This window comes from Hibiscus syriacus, unplaced genomic scaffold (assembly GCF_006381635.1).
Source record: "Hibiscus syriacus cultivar Baekdansim isolate YM2019G1 unplaced genomic scaffold, ASM638163v2 tig00110885_pilon, whole genome shotgun sequence".
Taxonomy (NCBI): Eukaryota; Viridiplantae; Streptophyta; class Magnoliopsida; order Malvales; family Malvaceae; genus Hibiscus; species Hibiscus syriacus.
Genome location: NW_024062897.1, coordinates 603,965 through 622,934, shown reverse-complemented (window position 1 = coordinate 622,934; position 18,970 = coordinate 603,965). Strand labels below are relative to the sequence as shown.

Sequence of the window (18,970 nt, the reverse complement as noted above, 5' to 3'; positions counted from 1 at the left end):
ATGATACAACATATTGCCTAAGCCTTCGGGTAGCCCATACTAAAGCGCAACATAACTTTTCAATGGGTGAGTATCTTGTCTCCTTCAGTGAACTTCTGCTGAGATAATAGATAGCCCTTCTTTCTTCTCAGTTTGGTCACGTTGCCCCAGCACACACCCCTTGAATTTTCATAAACTGACAAATAAGAATCAAGGGTTTGCATGAGATGGGTGGCGCTAAATTGGAGTGCTCGACAAATATCTTTTCACTGCTTCAAAGCTCTTTGACAGTCTCACTCCATTCTCCTGAGTTATTCTTGCGAAAAGGCGAATATGGGATCACACTTTTCCGTCAGCTGTGAAATAAACCGAGCTATAATTCAATCTCCCCAAAAATCCTCTGACTTCTTTTTGTTTGTGGGCTGGCAAGTCTTGAATAGCTTTTACTTTATCTGGGTCTATTTCAATTCCTTTTCGGCTTACTACGAAACCAACAACTTTCCAGATGTCACCCCAAAAGTACATTTATTTGGGTGAGTTTTAACTGGCATCTTCTTAGTCTTTTAAAAAGCTTTCTCAATTCCGATATTTCTTCCTCTGTCTTAGCTTTGACTATCATATCATCGACATAAACTTCTATCTCTTTATGCATCATGTCGTGAAATAACGTCACCATGGCCCTTTGATATGTTGCCCATGCATTCTTCAGTCCAAACGGCATTACTTATAGCAAACGTTCCCCATGGTAACAAATGTCGTTTTTTTCCATATCTTCAGGGTTCATCTTAATTTGATTATAGCAGAAACCATCCATAAAAGAACAAAGAATTTCCAGCAGTATCCACTAGCGTGTCTATATGTGGCAAAAGGAAAAATTATCCTTTGGACTAGCTCGGTTGAGATCCCTATAGTCAACACACATTCGAACTTTCCCATCCTTCTTCGGTACTGGGACAATATTAGCTACCCATTCAGGATATTTGGCCACTTTAAGAAACCCGACATCAAATTTTTTTTCATTTCCTCTTTAATCTTGAGCAGTCATCAGGTCTCATTCTTCTCAGTTTTGTTGTACCGGTTTACATTCAGGCTTTATTGGCAGTTTGTGAACAACCAACTCTGTATCTAAACCCGGCATATCTTCGTATGACCAAGCAAACACATTCTTGTATTCTTGAAGCAATTCTATCAAATCATATCGACCTCCAACTGACAGAGTGGTCCGATCTTTATTTCTCTCTTATCTTCATCTGTCCCCAAATCAAAATCTCAGTAGGCTCTTTATGAGGCAGAATCTGCTTATCTTCATTCTCCACCATTTTCAGCAATTCAGAAGGTAGTTCACATCCCTCATCATCATCACAATCTTCAATTTCCCCTTGACATATAGGCTTCCGAAATCAATCTCCGGGTCAGAGTCATTGGCATTCATATTATGATATTGAGCTCCTGAAAAAATAATGAGAAGAGATATATATATACATATACATATGGGAGGATCTTTTTTCCCATATAAATAAATAGAAAAAATAATACATACATATACAACAAAGAATGAATGAATGAATAAATGCATTAGAAAATGTTTGCCATTTGGAACTAACAAATGCATCTTTTATTGAAAGCAAGAAAAAAACAAACAGCTTAAACCTTTACATAAAATCACCTATTGCCCCAGGGTATGAACCACAGGGAGAAGTTCAGTGCATTACTCTGTAACAGATTTGTAAACTACAGGCAGTTCTTCCGCGGTCCAATTGTTCAACACGAAGCCCGGTGGTGGATAAATGCCCATAGCTCTCATTTCCTCTATTCATCATCAGTTATAACATTAATGCCTAAATCTCTCAAGGCATTCTCAACCATCGTCCAGTATTCCTTGAATTCCCTTGAAACATATGCCCCCCCAGACATGAAATGCTACTCAACGGCGGGAAGGTCATGGGTTCCCAGCTAAGGTCTTCACCAGCCAATCTGCCTTTCTGATTTCTTGGCCTTCTTATTCCCCTCATCTTATCCCTCGAAGCTGGCTGATATCCCAAACCAAATCGATCTTTTTTAGTAATAGGGCATATGGGATTCACTATCCTGCAACTGTCGACCTAAACCCTTTCAACTTTTGCTCCTCTTCCAAGAGTCAATTTAAGCCCCCATCTTGGTACAGTTTGACAATCGAGGCTTTGATATCTTCTTGCCTTCGGCCACAACGTAGCATTGACAAACTCCAACGATCTGAAAGAACACTCGACGGCTTGCTCATCAACTTCAATATACGGAGCAGTAGTAGAAACAGAAGCAATAATGTCCTCTTCAGCATGAATACCATACCAACCTTCCATCAATCACAAATTTCAACCTCTGGTGTAATGGACGGAACTGCACCGGCCTGATGAATCCAAGGCCTTCCCAACAAACAATTGTACTAGGCATAATGTCCATTACGAGAAATTCTACTTCATAAGTTGCTGGACCAATATTCAGAGGAACATCAATTGCCCAACACTTCTCTTTTAGTCCCATCGAAAGCTCGAACCACATTTGACAGGTTCTCATAAGTGTATTATCTAATGGAAGCTTCTTTAGAGTCACTAAAGGCATCACATTCAAAGCTGAACCATTATCAACCAAGACCCGGGACAACACATACCCCTTTACATTTACTGTAATGTGCAAAGCCTTCTGACTACCCATCATCCCAGAAGGATTTCATCCTCAGAAAAAGATAAAAATTACAGCTTGTATATTGGAAACTAACCGATCCAACTTTTCAATGGGCAACTCTTTCGGAACAAAAGTCTGGTTCAAAACCTTTAACAGCATTCCTATGGGCCTCTGAACTCAAAAGTAATGATAAAACAGAAATACGGGCAGGCAACTTGTGTAACTGTTCCACAACACTGTATTCACTGTGTTTCAGAAACTTCAAAAATTCTACCGCTTCACTCTCGGTTACTGGTTCATTAATAACAGGCTTATCATCTTCTATCTGCACATCAACCTTTTCCCCTTATCAACTGCACCTTCTTCTCAGACTCTTTAGGTGGATTAAGAGAATAACACCTACCGCTTCTAGTAAAAGCGTCCCACCTCATCTACTTCCTCATTCTCCTTTGTTACATCTCCCCATCTGGCAATCATATCTCCAAGGCACTTGTTTATTATCCCGATATGGGAATGGAGATGAAGGTGTAATAACCACTTTCGGGGCTACCTTCTCAGCACTCGATTTTTGGGAGTAATAATTAGGGGACAACTGGCATTGTATACTCCTTTAGACGATCCTTCTGAAGCGCAAACTTCCGCTTCCTCTTCTCAGCAATCTCTCTAAAGAACTCAATTTCTTTACTGACCATCAGTCTTGTACCAAAGATAAGAAATCAGGACATTGCTGAATACTGTGTCCTTCATTGTTATGATACTGACACCTCTCCACTGTTAAACTGTTCACCCATCAAACTGGGCCTCAATAATCCTACCTTGACCATCTGGCACCACACCCAACTCATAGGTGATACCACCTCACTAACATTCCTTACAATTCTCTTTCCCTTCTCTTCAGTAATCGCGTTAACTCCTGCCCCTGCATGGCTTGGCAACGGATTCTGAGCTATATTGGCTGCTCACTGTCACCAAAGTTGATGACATTCCTCGTTCTCAAAGCTTGGACAACCTTCTTAAAAAGCAGTACAATTCTCAATGGAATGCCCAGGGTTCCCTGCATGGTACTCACACTGAGCACTAGCATCATACCATTTGGGAAAAGGAGGTTGCATTGGTGTCACGTGATACGGCGAAACCACATACCGATCAACAAAATCTGAAATAATTCCTTATAAGTCATCGGGATGGGGTCAAATTGAGGTCTCTCTCTCCTCTGGTCCCTCGCCCCTCTATTGTCATTTTGTGTCGATGACCTGCTCCTGAGGACGGGAAACAGTGATGTTATTAGAATCGTACTGCCTCACATTACTGACTTCGCCTCATTTTCCTCGTTGGTGGCCTCTTACTATACTCTCCTCCCTCGAGCTTCCCACTCTTAACAGCCATTTCAATCATTTCTCCTGGCGTAACTACTCATCAAACTTCGATAAGGATTACCAATAAGATGAGAGAAAAAGGAGCCTTTAAGGTGTTGACAAAAAGCATATTTGTTTCTTCCTCTTCCAATGGCGGGTGGACTTGCACTGCTACATCTCTCCATCTTTGAGCATATTGTCTAAAACTTTCGTTAGACTTCTTTTCATTCCTTGCAACATCATCTGTTGGGCCTAACATCCTTCACATGTTTGTATTGCTCAAGAAAGGACTTAGCCAAGTCTTTCCACGATTTAATATTAGCTTTACTCAGCTGGTTATACCACCGGATTGCCGAGCCAGTTAGCTTTCCTGAAAGCAGTGTATCAACATTGATCGTCCCCTATATATCCGGTCATCTTCCTACAAAACATTGTGATATGTGCAGAGGGGCACCTGGTACCATCAAACTTTTCAAAGTCAGGAACTTTAAACTTTGGAGGCAAGACCAGATCGGGAACTAGACTTAACTCCTTTGCGTCAAATCCATAGACACTGGTATCTCTTCCTTCATGGCTCTGATCTCTTTCTAACTGCTTCCATTTCTCTTCCAGCAGATTGTTTTGATCCTTCTTGGCTTCTTCATCAAGATCCGAACTTGATGATATTGATGTTCTTCTGATACGAACTAGATCCGGCTGTACGTTAACAGAAGCACCGACGGATTAATGTGCACCTTCCCGACATGAACAGGGTCACTTGAACATTCTGAGATTGTTCTGGGGTTAACCTTGGATGATGAAGTGGGTCTTCATTACACCTTCTGGGTATAGGGCTTTTCCCATGTTCTGGATTTCTTCCTTCCAACATACTCGCAAACTTGGTAAACATCTCTTTTGGGCATTCATCATATCTTCTTGCATTTTCTTGATATTATCTTGTAACTCCGACTGAGCCTTCTCAATTGGGCAAGTTTGTCTTCCATAACTTCTTCCTGGTTCTGTAGATACTTGGGATTTTCCAGTATTACTCTGTCCACAGAGTCATTTTGTTATCGCTGATATTTATTAATGAATATGAAAACATATGATTATGAATGAATAAATGTTATGTAAAATTTAAATGTATTAAAAGCATATGCAAAATGCAGGGTGTTGATCCTGGAACGACTCCTTAGAACAACTCTTATATCGACATTCAATACAAAGTTGAAAACATATCACAAATAATTTGCACCATCTCTCCTATTTCTTGTACGTGTGCTAGCAACTCCACGATCTTCTGGTTTTCTTCAGCCTCGGGATCCAGTTCTTCAGTCACATCAGCAGCTTCCTCAGATAGAATGACCAATACTGAGCTATTCCCCGCGCGTGGTTTAGGTAACAAGCAATAAAATCCTCTATTTGCTTAACTCTCGCCTGAGCTCGCTCCCACCGAAAACGCCACTGTATATCCCCCTCATAGGGAACTATCGATAACTCACTTGCTTGCCTCTGAAAATCTTGAACCATGGCTTCAAGCTCACTCACTTGTTTTTTCAGACTTTCAACCTCTCCCTGGCTCGAGCTACCTTCCTTGTTTCGGTACCGTCGTAATGCAATCTCTAAACTTGGAATTTTCTCCTTCAACTTCTCATTCTGGGCTTGACTATTTTGTAACCGCTGCTCTAAAGAATCATTTTCCTTCGATAAAATCTTCACTTGGTGTCTGCTTTGCTTGAGCTCTTCTTGACTCTCTCCGGCTACTCTTTTGAGGCTCGCCACCTCTTGCCTTAATTCGACAGACTTACTCGAGCTAGAACCTACTTGAGCTTTTACCATTTGCTGATAAGTTGACCGAAGATCGTCAAAGTCTAGCCGAAGTTGCTTCTCTACTTTTTCAATTCGATCTGCTCTAGTCTTCTGAATGTCAATCTCCAATCCATTTTGATACACTTCATCTTCCAGTTTCTGCAAAGTCATTCTCCATTGTCTCCGTTCTGCTTTGAAATCACGCTTGGCTAACTCTAATGGAGATGGCACCACTCTCAACTGTTCCTCCACTGGCTGAATATTTTCAGGATTCACCATTGGGATATTTTCATTTACTCGAGCGCTTCTCCACTGCTCGTACTCTTGAGACAACTCGAGATCATAGGTAAACAAATTCACGCGACGAGTTTGCTTCCAAGCCTCAGCAACCCCTTTAACTTTACCCTTATACTGATCTCCTTTGAATGCAAAATCCGACCCTACCAAGTCCCATGTGGCTGGAATGAACTGCCTGACCCATATGTCTTGAAACTAGTAGCGGTGCATACCCAACAGAACCCCATATACCTGGCAAAGGAACCCAATCTCGCTCTCCACATCGGTAAAGTATATCCGAAGAGGTATTCCACGAAGCTCGCCACAAAATATCACCATCTTTGATATACTTGAAGATGACCATCCATTTTTCTTCAGTAAAACCCCCAGGCCACTCTTTAGCAAGAAAGTCCTTCAAAGGTGAGAAACCGTCTAGAAATACTCGTCTGGTGCTCTTTCAACATGTTTGAAATGACTCAGAATCCACACTAGCAGCAAAGGCGCACATCCTATAAAGCGTCCTTCTCCCTCGCGCCTACAAGAACTCAAAGACCGGAACGTCTCAGCTAGAATAGCTGGAACAGGATCCACGCGCTTGTCTAATCTTTCAAACAGGTCAACAACTGATACGTCTATATCCTAGCACTTTTGGAAAAAATAACAAGCCCATAAATCCCTAAAGCAAACAAGTCAAGCTTCTTTCTTTTATCAGGATGATGAGCAATTACTTCTTTCAGAGCAGCCCAGAGATGCACTCACTGTCTCCCTTCTTCTTAATGTTTCTGATTACCCAATCTTCACTCATTCCGGTCATCAATAGTAATTTCTTCTTAAATGAAGGAGTGACTGGCAGCTTGGTATATATTCTATCCATTTGGGACCTCGGACAACGGACCAAAGCTTGATACTCCTCTATTGTTGGTGTCAGGTCCACTCTACCAAATGTGAAACAGCTATAAGCCGGATTCCAGAACTGCGCCAATGCTCTAAACAGATTTCGGTCATAGGAACATCCAGAAGACAAGGAACATCGCCGTACAACTGATAAAACATCTCCTTATCGCTGCTTCCCATCTTCCCCATATCTCTCTTAGCTCACTCAGATCATTTAACGTACTGATATGAGTGTAACCAAATAACTCTGACACATATCCAGGCATCACGCTGTCTCCATTGGTCAACTGGGACTGTTCCGACCACCTCAGAACATCTGCATTGTCCTCAACCTCTTTCCGAACCGTTCGTTCCATATACTGGCCTTCTATATGGACATCGACCCCAAATCAACACCATATAATGGACAATGCAATGCAAACAGAAAAGAAACAAGGCAAAAACAACAAAGATCGGTTAGTAAACATAAAGCAATTAAGTCGGGATAATAATTTATTCAAGAATCCTACCCACATGTGGCTACCCAATCATGCTTTATCAGATCCTACCCAACATGATATCTACCCCATGCTTTGTTATCTACAAAAAGAAATCCTAACCGCATGATATCTAATTTGCATGCTTATTCAAAAATAAACCTAACCGCATGATACCTAGTTCGCATGCATTTATTCGAAAAAAAAAACGAAAATAAATGACTCAAAAAAAGCTTTTCCTTGTGTACCCTCCTCACGGGATTCTTAAGGTTCGGGTTTAGTTCAACCTAAGTTCGGGCTCTACGTTCACTATATGCCGGGTTAGGTTCTAAAGCAATAGGTTCTCGAATTGTCCTTGCCGGTGCCCCTTTGGGCTGCCGAACCCTCAATCCTGGCCCATCACAGGCTTTAGGGGATCGAGTTCAATTTCGAGGGAACACACCTCCTTATGTCCATGCGGAGGTGATTACCATCACGAGGACCATAAGGCGTGAGCTCCAGGAGCGATCCACTATCCCATGCGGAGGTGAAAACCACACGAGGGCATAGTCTCTCACTCCTACTTAATAGGACGGAGCGGGGTTTTAGCTCATGTTATGATAATGCAGCTGTGCAGTGTGTGAGGAAAAGCGAAAAACAATCAATAAAAACACTCAAAATCAATTCCCAAAACACACAATCATTCTGAAATCATTAGCAAACAGATCAGTACGACTATTTAATTGTCAATCAAATTAAATTAAAGAAATCAAAATACAAACAAAACTTATTAAAAACCAAACAAGGGATCAAAAATCAAATTAAAACGAATTTGTAATTTTCAATTGCAAAGACAATTAATTAATCGACTATCGGCTTGACTCTCTAAAAAAAAGTCCCCAGTGGAGTCGCCAAGCTGTCGAAACGATTTTTCCTTAAAGGTGAAAAAGGTGAGATTTTGAAAACCACATTAATTCTTAATTGTCCCTTTTTAATTTAAAAACAAATGCAATTTAAAAAACCTCTCGTTTCGAAAAATTTTGAATTTCCTTTACGATCGAAAAATACGGTTCGAAGAGTCGCCACCAATCTTTGATTAGGGTGTGATTGGGCACCAAAAAATTCTTTGTCATTTTAAATAAAAATTAATTTTAATTAAAACAACAAATTGAGGTCTGCGTGATCAAAATCCGAGTTCGGGAGTCGATTACGTTTGGGGAAGGATTAGCACCCCCACAACGCCCTAAATCGGTACCTAATCGATTAATTAACGTATTTGCAATGAACTTTACAAATTCGAATTTATTTGATTTTTGATCTCATAAAACAAGATATAAATTTAAAAACATTCAAAAGCACTCAAACAAATTAAATTAAAATTACCAAGTCATTTTAGAAAGATAAAGAATGTTCGATTATTTACAAATATCGAGACCAGATCTTAAAGATATAACAACCTTTTCTTGATATATTTAAATAAACGAACATTTCTTTTTCTCTCGTTCCCAAATTTTAGGTGATGAATCAATTTTTTTGGTTTCACTTTCGGGATACACTTTTATTTTAAAATCATTAAAAGCGGACCTCAAATCAGTTATGACTGCCCACTTCAACAATTTTAAATTAAAAGGGTATTACCCTTAGTCCGATTATGTAATAGGTCGAGTTATGCAAATAAGGCTATCATGCAAATTATACCAAAGATGTCATGTAAAGACAAAATTAACTAAAATATGCCATGCACTCAAACAAACTTCTAACTCTTATAGATAAAAAAACAATAAAATTCATATGTATTTACAACACTAACATACATTAGAATAAAACAATATATATTCACATTCAAAAATTACCATGAAGGACCATAATAAATAAAATTAAACTAAGCATGCAAAGTAGGAATAAACAACTAACTTAAAAACAAATCTAAGAATGGACTATGTTAAAATAAATTTAAATTTAAAGAATTAATTAAAAAAGTCTAAATTATGACTAAATTAAATCTATGGACGAAAATAAAAATATTAACATAATTACATACCAAACGTAAAAATACAAGATATTAACTTGAATAATAATGGGTCAAAATAGAAACTTTTTAAAGTAATGAGCCAGAATCACAATCATTGCAAATTCAATTAAACACACAAAATGGACTAAAATAGAACATGCAAAACTAGAAGACCGAATATGCAAACAAGAGAAAATAAATACCCTAGCATTTAGGACTAAAATCAAATGTGCATAAAAGTTAAAGACCAAATTACGAAGCAAACAATACTCGGCTTCAGGACTAAAATGGAAATCAACAGCATACGCAGTGACCTTAAAATAATTAGCCCTAATAACCTAACATAAAACCTACTTTAAACTAACCTAATCCTACACTCATATTAAACCTAACCCTCAGCCGTTTCACTCATCTTCTCTATCTCTCCCTTCTTCTTCCCACGCTCGCACATTGCCCAAACCAGAAAAGGAAATCTACCGCTGCTCCATCTCTCGGCCACCACGTCTTGGTGGCTCTACTCCGTTCGATACCCAGTATAACTCCAAAGTTCAACGCCCACTTAAACTCGGCACTAGACCAAACTTCGATCCTATCCCTCTCTTCCCATGAACGCTTCAAGTTCTTCACACCGGCCACCGCTCGCCGATGACCACTCTCCATTCAACACGGTCTTCTACTTGACCACTCAAACAAAATCTCAACTACTCATCTCTCAATCCCGACGACACGAACGAATGGTCTCTAAGACTAAGGGTAAGTAATCTCTCTACTTCTTCATTTTGTTTGGTTAGAACATGCTGTTAATAATAAATGAAAATAGTTACTGAAATATGGAAATGGTTGAATACCTGTCGAAGAATATTCGCTTGTATGCTCTGTATATCAAAATGGAAACCTCTGTTTACTTTCCAAGATTGCTTTGTTCTTCCTTCTTGCTCTATTGTGTGAAATAAAAAATAAATAAAACTGTTCTCTGGTTTTCGTAATAGTATCTAATTGCTTCTGAAATTTGTTTTTTATTTGTTGAAAAATAGATGTTGAAGGAATCGTTTTTTTCCTCTGATTACAAGATGGTCTCCTCTTTTTTTTTCTTTCTGAAATTTGTTTTTTATTTGTTGAAAAATAGATGTTGAAGGAATCGTTTTTTTTCCTCTGATTACAAGATGGTCTCCTCTTTTTTTTCCCCCCCTGTTGATGAATGGTTATCTAAAAAAAAACTGACCATCCCCCATTTACAGTTTTTTGATAACTCACAATACCCCCCACTCTCTACAAACCGTTCCCTCTAGTTTTTTCTGGTTTCTTAACTACCCAGACAAATTAAGCATCTACAATATGTTTATTTTATTCAAGCAGCATTTTGGAAGCTGTTAACTGCATTGTTATTTCTCCAGGCTTGCCCCATATGTTACCCTGAGGAATTCTCACGAATCATGATGAACATAATGCTTCTTCTTCTGTTCCATTTTTGATTTCTTATATTTGGTTTTTGGTATTTTTCTGCTAATACGAAGATGTTCTATTTTGTTCATACTCATCTTAAACACTACAGTCGATTAGCTTTAGCAATAAATGAAAGGTCTTATTTTTGAGTGGAAAGTCCATTATGATGCAGCTGGTGAATGGTGACACATTCTTAGTTTTTCATTGATTATCACGTAATTATTAAAATTTTAATATTTTTATATTTATCATGCATATATCAACAATTAGTAGATTTAGTAAAATAAAATACAATTTTTTTTTAAATAATTCAAATCTTAATAGCATGATTAAAATAAATTGAATTAAAATAGTATAACAATTTGACATTACGCACACTCCTAGTTTTCATGGTGGTCGAGCCCGGGATCTCAAGAAATAATAACAATTTCTTTAACATCGTGATCGCTTGGTTTGTACTCTAAACATAAATTTATTTTTTTCTCCGAATGACCACTACATGTATTTATATAATTTAATTGCATGTTCTTTCAGATATTTATGCTTAGTAAATAAGGATTATACCGTAAGACCTGGAAATTTACAATTATATAAATACGACACTTGTAAATCTCACCATAATCCATTAATTAGTTACGCGCATAGTCAAACTTCTACGATAGTAGCCTCTTAGTGCCAATTTTCAATGCCACCGACTTATGTACACTTCAAACAAGCAATACAATTATAATTATATTCAAGAACTAGTGTAATTGGTCAAATTATTTTATTAGTCCCTTTATTTACATGTAAGTTATGGATTTAATTTTATACTTCAATTTAATAATTTTAGTCTCTATATTATTATCTTAACGTAAATTTTATGTTAAGAATGTACATATATTTTTAGAAGACGGAAATAGATTATTAATAAAAAATATAAAAAGAATATTTTTTTTAAAAGACGATTGTTCTGATGGGGGACATTCATTCCATCATTGCTTCGGCCATGTCTACTTGGAGACGCGCTTTGTGAAATGGGTTAGTCCAGCCATGCATACATTAACCATCTTGACTTGTTCTTGGCATTTCATGTTCAAAGTTGGAAAACTAGTGGGAAGCCAATTATTTTGCAAGTGGGGGTATACTTATAAAGGTCAAAATAATAAAATAAAGTGATGTCAAAGTGGGGAAGTTTACAGCAATATTTTAAAGCTTGAATCCAGTCTGTTATATTCACGGAAATGGAAGTGTCTCAAATGATTGAATACAAACACTATAAAAGGGTTTTAGTAATGGGATATTAGGCAAGTGAAAGAACAATACCTATTAGGTCTGTCATTTCTTGCAGCATAGTTTACTCGACTGCCAGAAATTATGGGAAACCCCGGTTGGCGGGGACTATGGCCACATTTGGTGGTTTATGCGGTAGCATTTTTGTTTATAGTCACTACTGGTCTAGCTGATGACCAAGCTTATGGGTACACTTCACCCCCACCACCTAAATCACCACCACATTTTAAGCGCATTTGGCACCCACCTCCAAAGCATTCTCCTCCTCCACCTCATTATTATGAATCTTCTCCACCTCCACCATCACCTTCACCCCCTCCTCCTTATGTTTACAAGTCTCCACCACCCCCATCACCATCCCCACCACCACCACCATCACCTTCACACTTCCTCCCTATATCTATAAGTCTCCACCACCTCCATCACCATCTCCGTCACCACCTTACGTTTATAAATCACCGCCGCCACCATCACCTTCACCACCTCCTCCATATGTCTACAAGTCTCCACCACCACCATCACCTTCACCACCACCTCCATATGTCTACAAGTCTCCACCACCTCCATCATCATCTCCCCCACCACCTTACGTTTACAAATCTCCTCCACCACCATCACCTTCACCCCCTCCTCCATATGTTTACAAGTCTCCACCACCTCTATCACCATCTTCCCCACCACCTTACGTTTATAAATCTCCTCCACCACCATCACCTTCACCACCACCTCCATATGTCTACAAGTCTCCACCACCTCCATCACCATCTCCCCCACCACCTTACGTTTACAAATCTCCTCCACCACCATCACCTTCACCCCTCCTCCATATGTTTACAAGTCTCCACCACCTCCATCACCATCTCCCCCACCACCTTACGTTTATAAATCTCCTCCACCACCATCACCTTCACCCCCTCCTCCTTATTTTTACAAGTCTCCACCACCTCCATCACCATCTCCCCCACCACCTTACGTTTATAAATCTCCTCCACCACCATTACCTTCACCACCACCTCCATATGTCTACAATTCTCCACCACCTCCATCACCATCCCTCCACCACCTTATGTTTATAAATCTCCTCCACCACCATCACCTTCACCCCCTCCTCCATATGTTTACAAGTCTCCACCACCTCTATCACCATCTTCCCCACCACCTTACGTTTATAAATCTCCTCCACCACCATCACCTTCACCACCACCTCCATATGTCTACAAGTCTCCACCACCTCCATCACCATCTCCCCACCACCTTACGTTTACAAATCTCCTCCACCACCATCACCTTCACCCCTCCTCCATATGTTTACAAGTCTCCACCACCTCCATCACCATCTCCCCCACCACCTTACGTTTATAAATCTCCTCCACCACCATCACCTTCACCCCCTCCTTATTTTACAAGTCTCCACCACCTCCATCACCATCTCCCCCACCACCTTACGTTTATAAATCTCCTCCACCACCAACACCCTCACCACCACCTCCATATATCTACAAGTCTCCACCACCTCCATCTCCATCACCTCCTCCTAGTTATGTCTACAAGTCCCCTCCTCCACGATCACATCCACCACCTCCTCCTTACATTTACAAGTCTCCACCGCCACCAATTCACTCCCCATCTCCTTCTTATGTGTATAAGTCTCCACCACCACCAGTCCACTCTCGACTTAGTCCCTATGTTTATAAGTCTCCACCACCTCCATTTCACTCCCGACCTCGTCCCTATGTACATAAGTCTCCACCACCACCAGCCCACTTTCGACCTCGTCCCTATGTTTATAGGTCTCCACCACCTCCATTCCACTATGAACCTCGTCCCTATATCTATAAGTCTCCACCACCACCAGTTCACTTCTGACCCCCTTCCTATGTCTATAAGTCTCCACCACATCCAATCCGCTCACCTTCTCCTCCCCACATTTACAAGTCTCATCCTCCACCAACCCATTCACCACCTCCTCACATTTACAAGTCTACGTCACTACCAATTCATTACCCACCACCTCGATACGTTTATAAATTTCCATCACCATCAGTCCACTCTCCACCTCCTCCCTACATCTATAATTCTCTACCATCTCATTCTCCTCCACCTCGTGCTCCTTACCATTACAGGTCACCACCGCCACCTAAAGTCTACTAAGAATGTGAGAACGTGCTTATCCATTGATTTACTTTCAATTCAGCCAAGAATAAAAGATCCTTCGTTACATTTTATTTAAATTTGTGAAATAATGTTTGTGAATAAGGATTGGATTATCCACCTTTTTGAAACTTATATGTATGATTTAATATTGTATCTTCTGTTGTAATGAATGTAAGTCATCATTTTCATTTCATACAACGGCATGCTCTCTTAATGAAATTTAATTCCGTACAATTTTGTGAGTGGGGTTTGCATAAATGGAAATAAACTCAATTTAGCCCACCACTACCATAAAATTTAGGATAAACTACATGTTTAGCACCTAAACCATTATTTTTATTCCATGTTAGTACCCCAAACTTTATTTTGTTTTAAAATCATACATAACATTTAATTTATATTTCATTTTTGTACCAGCCGTTAAAAACTTAACGGTGATGCTCATGTGCCATCATAAGGTAATGCCACCTCATCATTGAAAAAAATAACACGTCAACAATTCTATTAATTTTTTAACAGTGGGGTACCAAATTGAAACCTAAACTAACGTTAGGTATGATTTTGAAACAAAATAAAGTTTGAGTACCAAAACAGAACACAAATAATAGTTTAGATATTAGACGTATAGTTTACCCTAAAATTTAATGGAATTACTTAATAAAATAATCCATGTGGATGAGATGAAGAGGACGTCAGCTAATTATTTTAAGCTTACGAGAATAAAATTTCGAGAACATGTATTAGAGAATCCGAAATTTGATATTGTTTTTATGTAAATTATAAGAATAAAATGCATATATTGTTGATAAATAATTAATATTCAATATAATATAATGATTAAAAGTATAAAAGCATGGATTTATCAAATTTAAAAATTTCAAATTCATAGATTTTGAGAAATCTATAAAATCCAAATCCAAAAATCTAAATTAGGGTTTTGAATTTTTTTTAAATGTAATAGGACCTAATTTTTAGCTTTAAAAATAACAAACTACATTCCGCCATCTATTTTCACGTTTTAGTGTTGAAGTTGTAGCAATGGGACAGCCTGGGCTGGTTTATGCCTTGGGATTTTGTCTCATAATCTTAACTGTGGCAGCCACCTATACACCTGACAAGTATGCATCTCCTCCACCAGCAAGTCGCTATAAGTGACCACCACACCCAAATAATATTCATCCACCAACTTACCATTACAAGTCTCTTCATCTTCTTGTGATATCTATCTTTAAGTCCACTACATCATCAGTATGTATACAAGTCTCCACCATCACTTGTTCATTCTCTATCTCCTCTTTATGCATATAAATCTTCATATCTTCCCTATATTTAGAATGCTAGCGTAGTTTGTTATTTTTTGCTTACCGGGATGTAACAGCAAATTGGCTTGTGTGAATGCGCACGACGGGACGATAGCGGCAAGCTAGGGCTTGGAAAGATTTGGGCGGTGAGGAGCCAAGGAGATGGCCAATACTGGGGAGTGCCAGAGGACTGACACGACTTGGAGATGTGGGGACATTAATCCCACATCGGGAAAGAAATGGAAGTCCTGAAATTTAAAAAATGAGCTTCACATTCTATCAGGCATGTCTTTTGGGAAGATGTTAATGATTCACACCTTAGAGAAGCGGGGGTACATGTATCTTACATCAGAAAGAAAATTTGAGTTCATAGAGTTTAGCAGTGGCGCTGCACATCCTATCAGACATGACTTTCTGTAAGGAGTAATGGCTCCGTTACACTGAGGAGTAGTCTTTCCGAGAAACAAGATAAGTTGGGTTAAGAACTCTTTCTGTGTATCTGTTTGCTTATGTAGATTTTGGCATCAAGGACTTAGCCTAGCGAAGCCACTTACATTTTTGTATTCATCAACTTTCACCTATCATGTGGCTTGCTTGGACTATTATTACAGTCTAGGAATCCATTTAAACACCAGAAATGGAGTTGATAAATTACTAGAATGGTCTTGTTAGCAAGGGCCCGTGCCATGGTCAGACCTTGTTGAGATTTTGTTCTTCACTCATCCTCTTTAGCAGCCTCTGCTTGACCATTTCGAAAGAATGTTCTAGGTTCATCAACTGCATAATTGCAGACAACATTAGTGTTTCTAAATGTGTTAGTAGAAAGAGTTGGATGCTTTGCTTTTGGCTGGACACATACCTCTTGCTGAGCAAACCTGTTATGGATGAATAATCCACCGAACAGATCGAAACTGTCATTGACAGTGCTCTCTTTCTGCATTTAAATATCATTTTAAGCCATCTCTTTATCCGTTCATGCTTCCATGGCTCCTCTTTCTGAGAAAGTTGGAGCAAAATGGGAAAAACAAAATTGTAATGCTTTAAGACAACGCATTGTGAACTCAAACTTACCAATTTAACTAGTGTTTCGAAGCTTTTCGTGTTCATGGATGTCGATTCGATTCCCATTTCTGACAAAATCCTATCAAAGCAAAATGCATACATATTTATAATCAGGGATGAGGTGCGATCTGGTGAAATTTCAAATCCCTCTATTATAAAGTTTTTAATTTTATTTTTTATTGATAATTTAGTTTTGTATTTTTATTTTTTTTTAATTTTATGCCCTTAAACTTCTAGTATAAATTCTTAAATTCGCACCCCTAACATAAAACCAGAAGTCCATCCTATTTATAACAAGCATTCACCCTTCAGTTTTCGATTGAAATTTCATTATATCTTCGAGAAGATCCTCTCAAAATAATCAAATAACAATCAATACCGGAGACACCACACCATTTTCGAAGTCTACACTCCTTAATTTTTGATATGATCATTGATAGACTCAAATTAGATAAATGACAATACTATTTGTATAGTTTATCAACTTATTGACAGACATGATGACCGTAAGTCCGACACCAACCACTTTATAGAGGTATTGTTACTATGATCTTTATATTTATCCAATATCACAAAGGAAAGTTCATTTTAACACACCTGCCGATAGCATGGGAAAGAAATTGACTTCTAGCAGCCAGTTTGTCATGTTCTTCGCAGGACATTTCCACCATTCTGCAACCCTTTTTCCAACACACAGTAATTAATTCACAAAGACTCTTAACTCAGTGCAATCAACTCAGTAAATTGCAGTATAATTCAAAGGCTTTGATCTGGATTACCTCGGACTCAAAGATTTGTAAGAAGCTGGAGCACCTGGGTTCATCCCTCACCCGAACTCTCTCATACACAAAAGGAAGATCTTTCCACCCGTTTTTGCCACTTTCAGGTCCAAACATGGGATGAGTGCAGAGCACATCCATCTCCTCTGGCAAAACCTGAAAAAAAAAACCCCAAAAAAAGGAAAACCCACCATTTTCAACTTGCACAAAAGAAATATGCTCGTGGATTGAAGAGATAAAAAGAGAGAGAGAATAAAACAGTACCTGCAATAGAACGTTTCTCGGGTGTTCTTTAACCGAAAGCACGTCGACGAACAGTGTCCGGCGTTTAAGGCAATGTAAAGGCATTGACCTGAGCACCTCCGATAGAGATAGGATTGATGTGGATACCAATATCACATCATTATCTGCTTCAAGAAATGAAAGTACATCCCTGAAATTGCAAAATCAGAGGATTTTACAAAAACCAACATCCGTTTACAAATTAAAGTTAGAATAGAATCGACCTGAAGAAGGAAACACCCAATTGATGACAGAGGTGGGAATGATCAGTCCGAGAAGTAGCCCTTATGGTATGACCTTGTTTGATCATTGTCTTTGCCAGGAACTGCCCAAATGTGCCGAAACCCACGATGCCTACTTTTAGAGTTTGTGGAGGCAAGGAAGAAGAAGACATGGCTGACAAACACAGCAAAGAAATAGAAGAAGGTGAGATGTGTTTTAGTTAAGCTAAGAGTCGTACTTTAGTAGGTATATTATATGAGGACTTTGAGAAAGGCAACTCATTCCCCACTAGTTGGGTTATATAGTAAACAATCATTTAAATTATAAGATAAACTCTAAAATGATGAATTGGAACATAAGTTTACAAACCAATTTATTTTTAAGCTTGAAATTTGTACATTAATAAATTCATGAGTAAACTATCTATACTATCTATGTATTACTTAATTTCTATTTTGGTCAGCGATCTATTATTTAAAAAAAATAATACCTAATATTTCATAAAATTCATGGATATATCATATACTGTTTGTATGTGTTTTTTAATAGTCTAGAATAATTATAAGGTAGTATCTGTTTAAAATCTTTTTTAATCATTAATAACTCTCGCACGCTTTGTAAATATAACTATTTGAACTAAGAACCTCAAGAGAGAATAATATTATTTTTAACCACTAGAGTCACCCAATGAAGTTATACGATGATTGTATGTTTAATATACACTTTTAAAGTATTCTTAGTTGATAAGCATGCTATGATGATTTGGGGTGATAATTTATGCATCAACCTTAGATAAACCAAATGACAGTGGAACTGCAAGGCGAGTAAAGAAACTAGTACACCGAATGTAGTTGGTGGGGAAGGAGACCTGAAACTTGGAGATGAAATGTGATGGAAGACGCGGGGACATTTAGACGGAGGGAAAAACTAGAGATTACTTGTAATATGGAGGCGGTGGTGACTAGTACATGTATGGAGGTGGAGGAGGTGGTGCATAGTAATACGGTGGTGGATCACCATAAGGCTCGTGATCGGC

General features: G+C 38.6%; 2 protein-coding genes and 1 pseudogene across 3 annotated transcripts; 2 read left to right on the top strand and 1 right to left on the bottom strand.

Moving 5' to 3' along the window:
* Positions 1 to 12,203: 12,203 nt before the first annotated feature.
* On the top strand, positions 12,204 to 13,246 carry LOC120144276 (extensin-2-like). 2 transcript variants are annotated; one of them, XM_039158384.1, is made up of 3 exons: positions 12,204 to 12,479; positions 12,524 to 12,982; positions 13,166 to 13,222. In XM_039158384.1, exons 1-3 carry the CDS (start codon positions 12,219 to 12,221, stop codon positions 13,208 to 13,210), a joined length of 765 nt encoding a protein of 254 aa, XP_039014315.1. In that variant the 5' UTR covers positions 12,204 to 12,218; the 3' UTR covers positions 13,211 to 13,222. The 2 variants fall into 2 exon arrangements, with proteins under 2 accessions (XP_039014315.1, XP_039014314.1); XM_039158383.1 differs by having other exon boundaries at positions 12,524 to 13,246.
* On the top strand, positions 13,212 to 14,285 carry LOC120144245 (annotated as a pseudogene).
* Positions 14,286 to 16,035: 1,750 nt separating this feature from the next.
* Positions 16,036 to 18,121, bottom strand: LOC120144277 (arogenate dehydrogenase 1, chloroplastic-like). The gene is made up of 7 exons (XM_039158385.1): positions 17,937 to 18,121; positions 17,695 to 17,863; positions 17,431 to 17,586; positions 17,249 to 17,331; positions 16,661 to 16,730; positions 16,449 to 16,523; positions 16,036 to 16,366 (listed from the first exon to the last, which is right to left on the bottom strand). Exons 1-7 carry the CDS (start codon positions 18,104 to 18,106, stop codon positions 16,280 to 16,282), a joined length of 810 nt encoding a protein of 269 aa, XP_039014316.1. The 5' UTR covers positions 18,107 to 18,121; the 3' UTR covers positions 16,036 to 16,279.
* Positions 18,122 to 18,970: the final 849 nt, after the last annotated feature.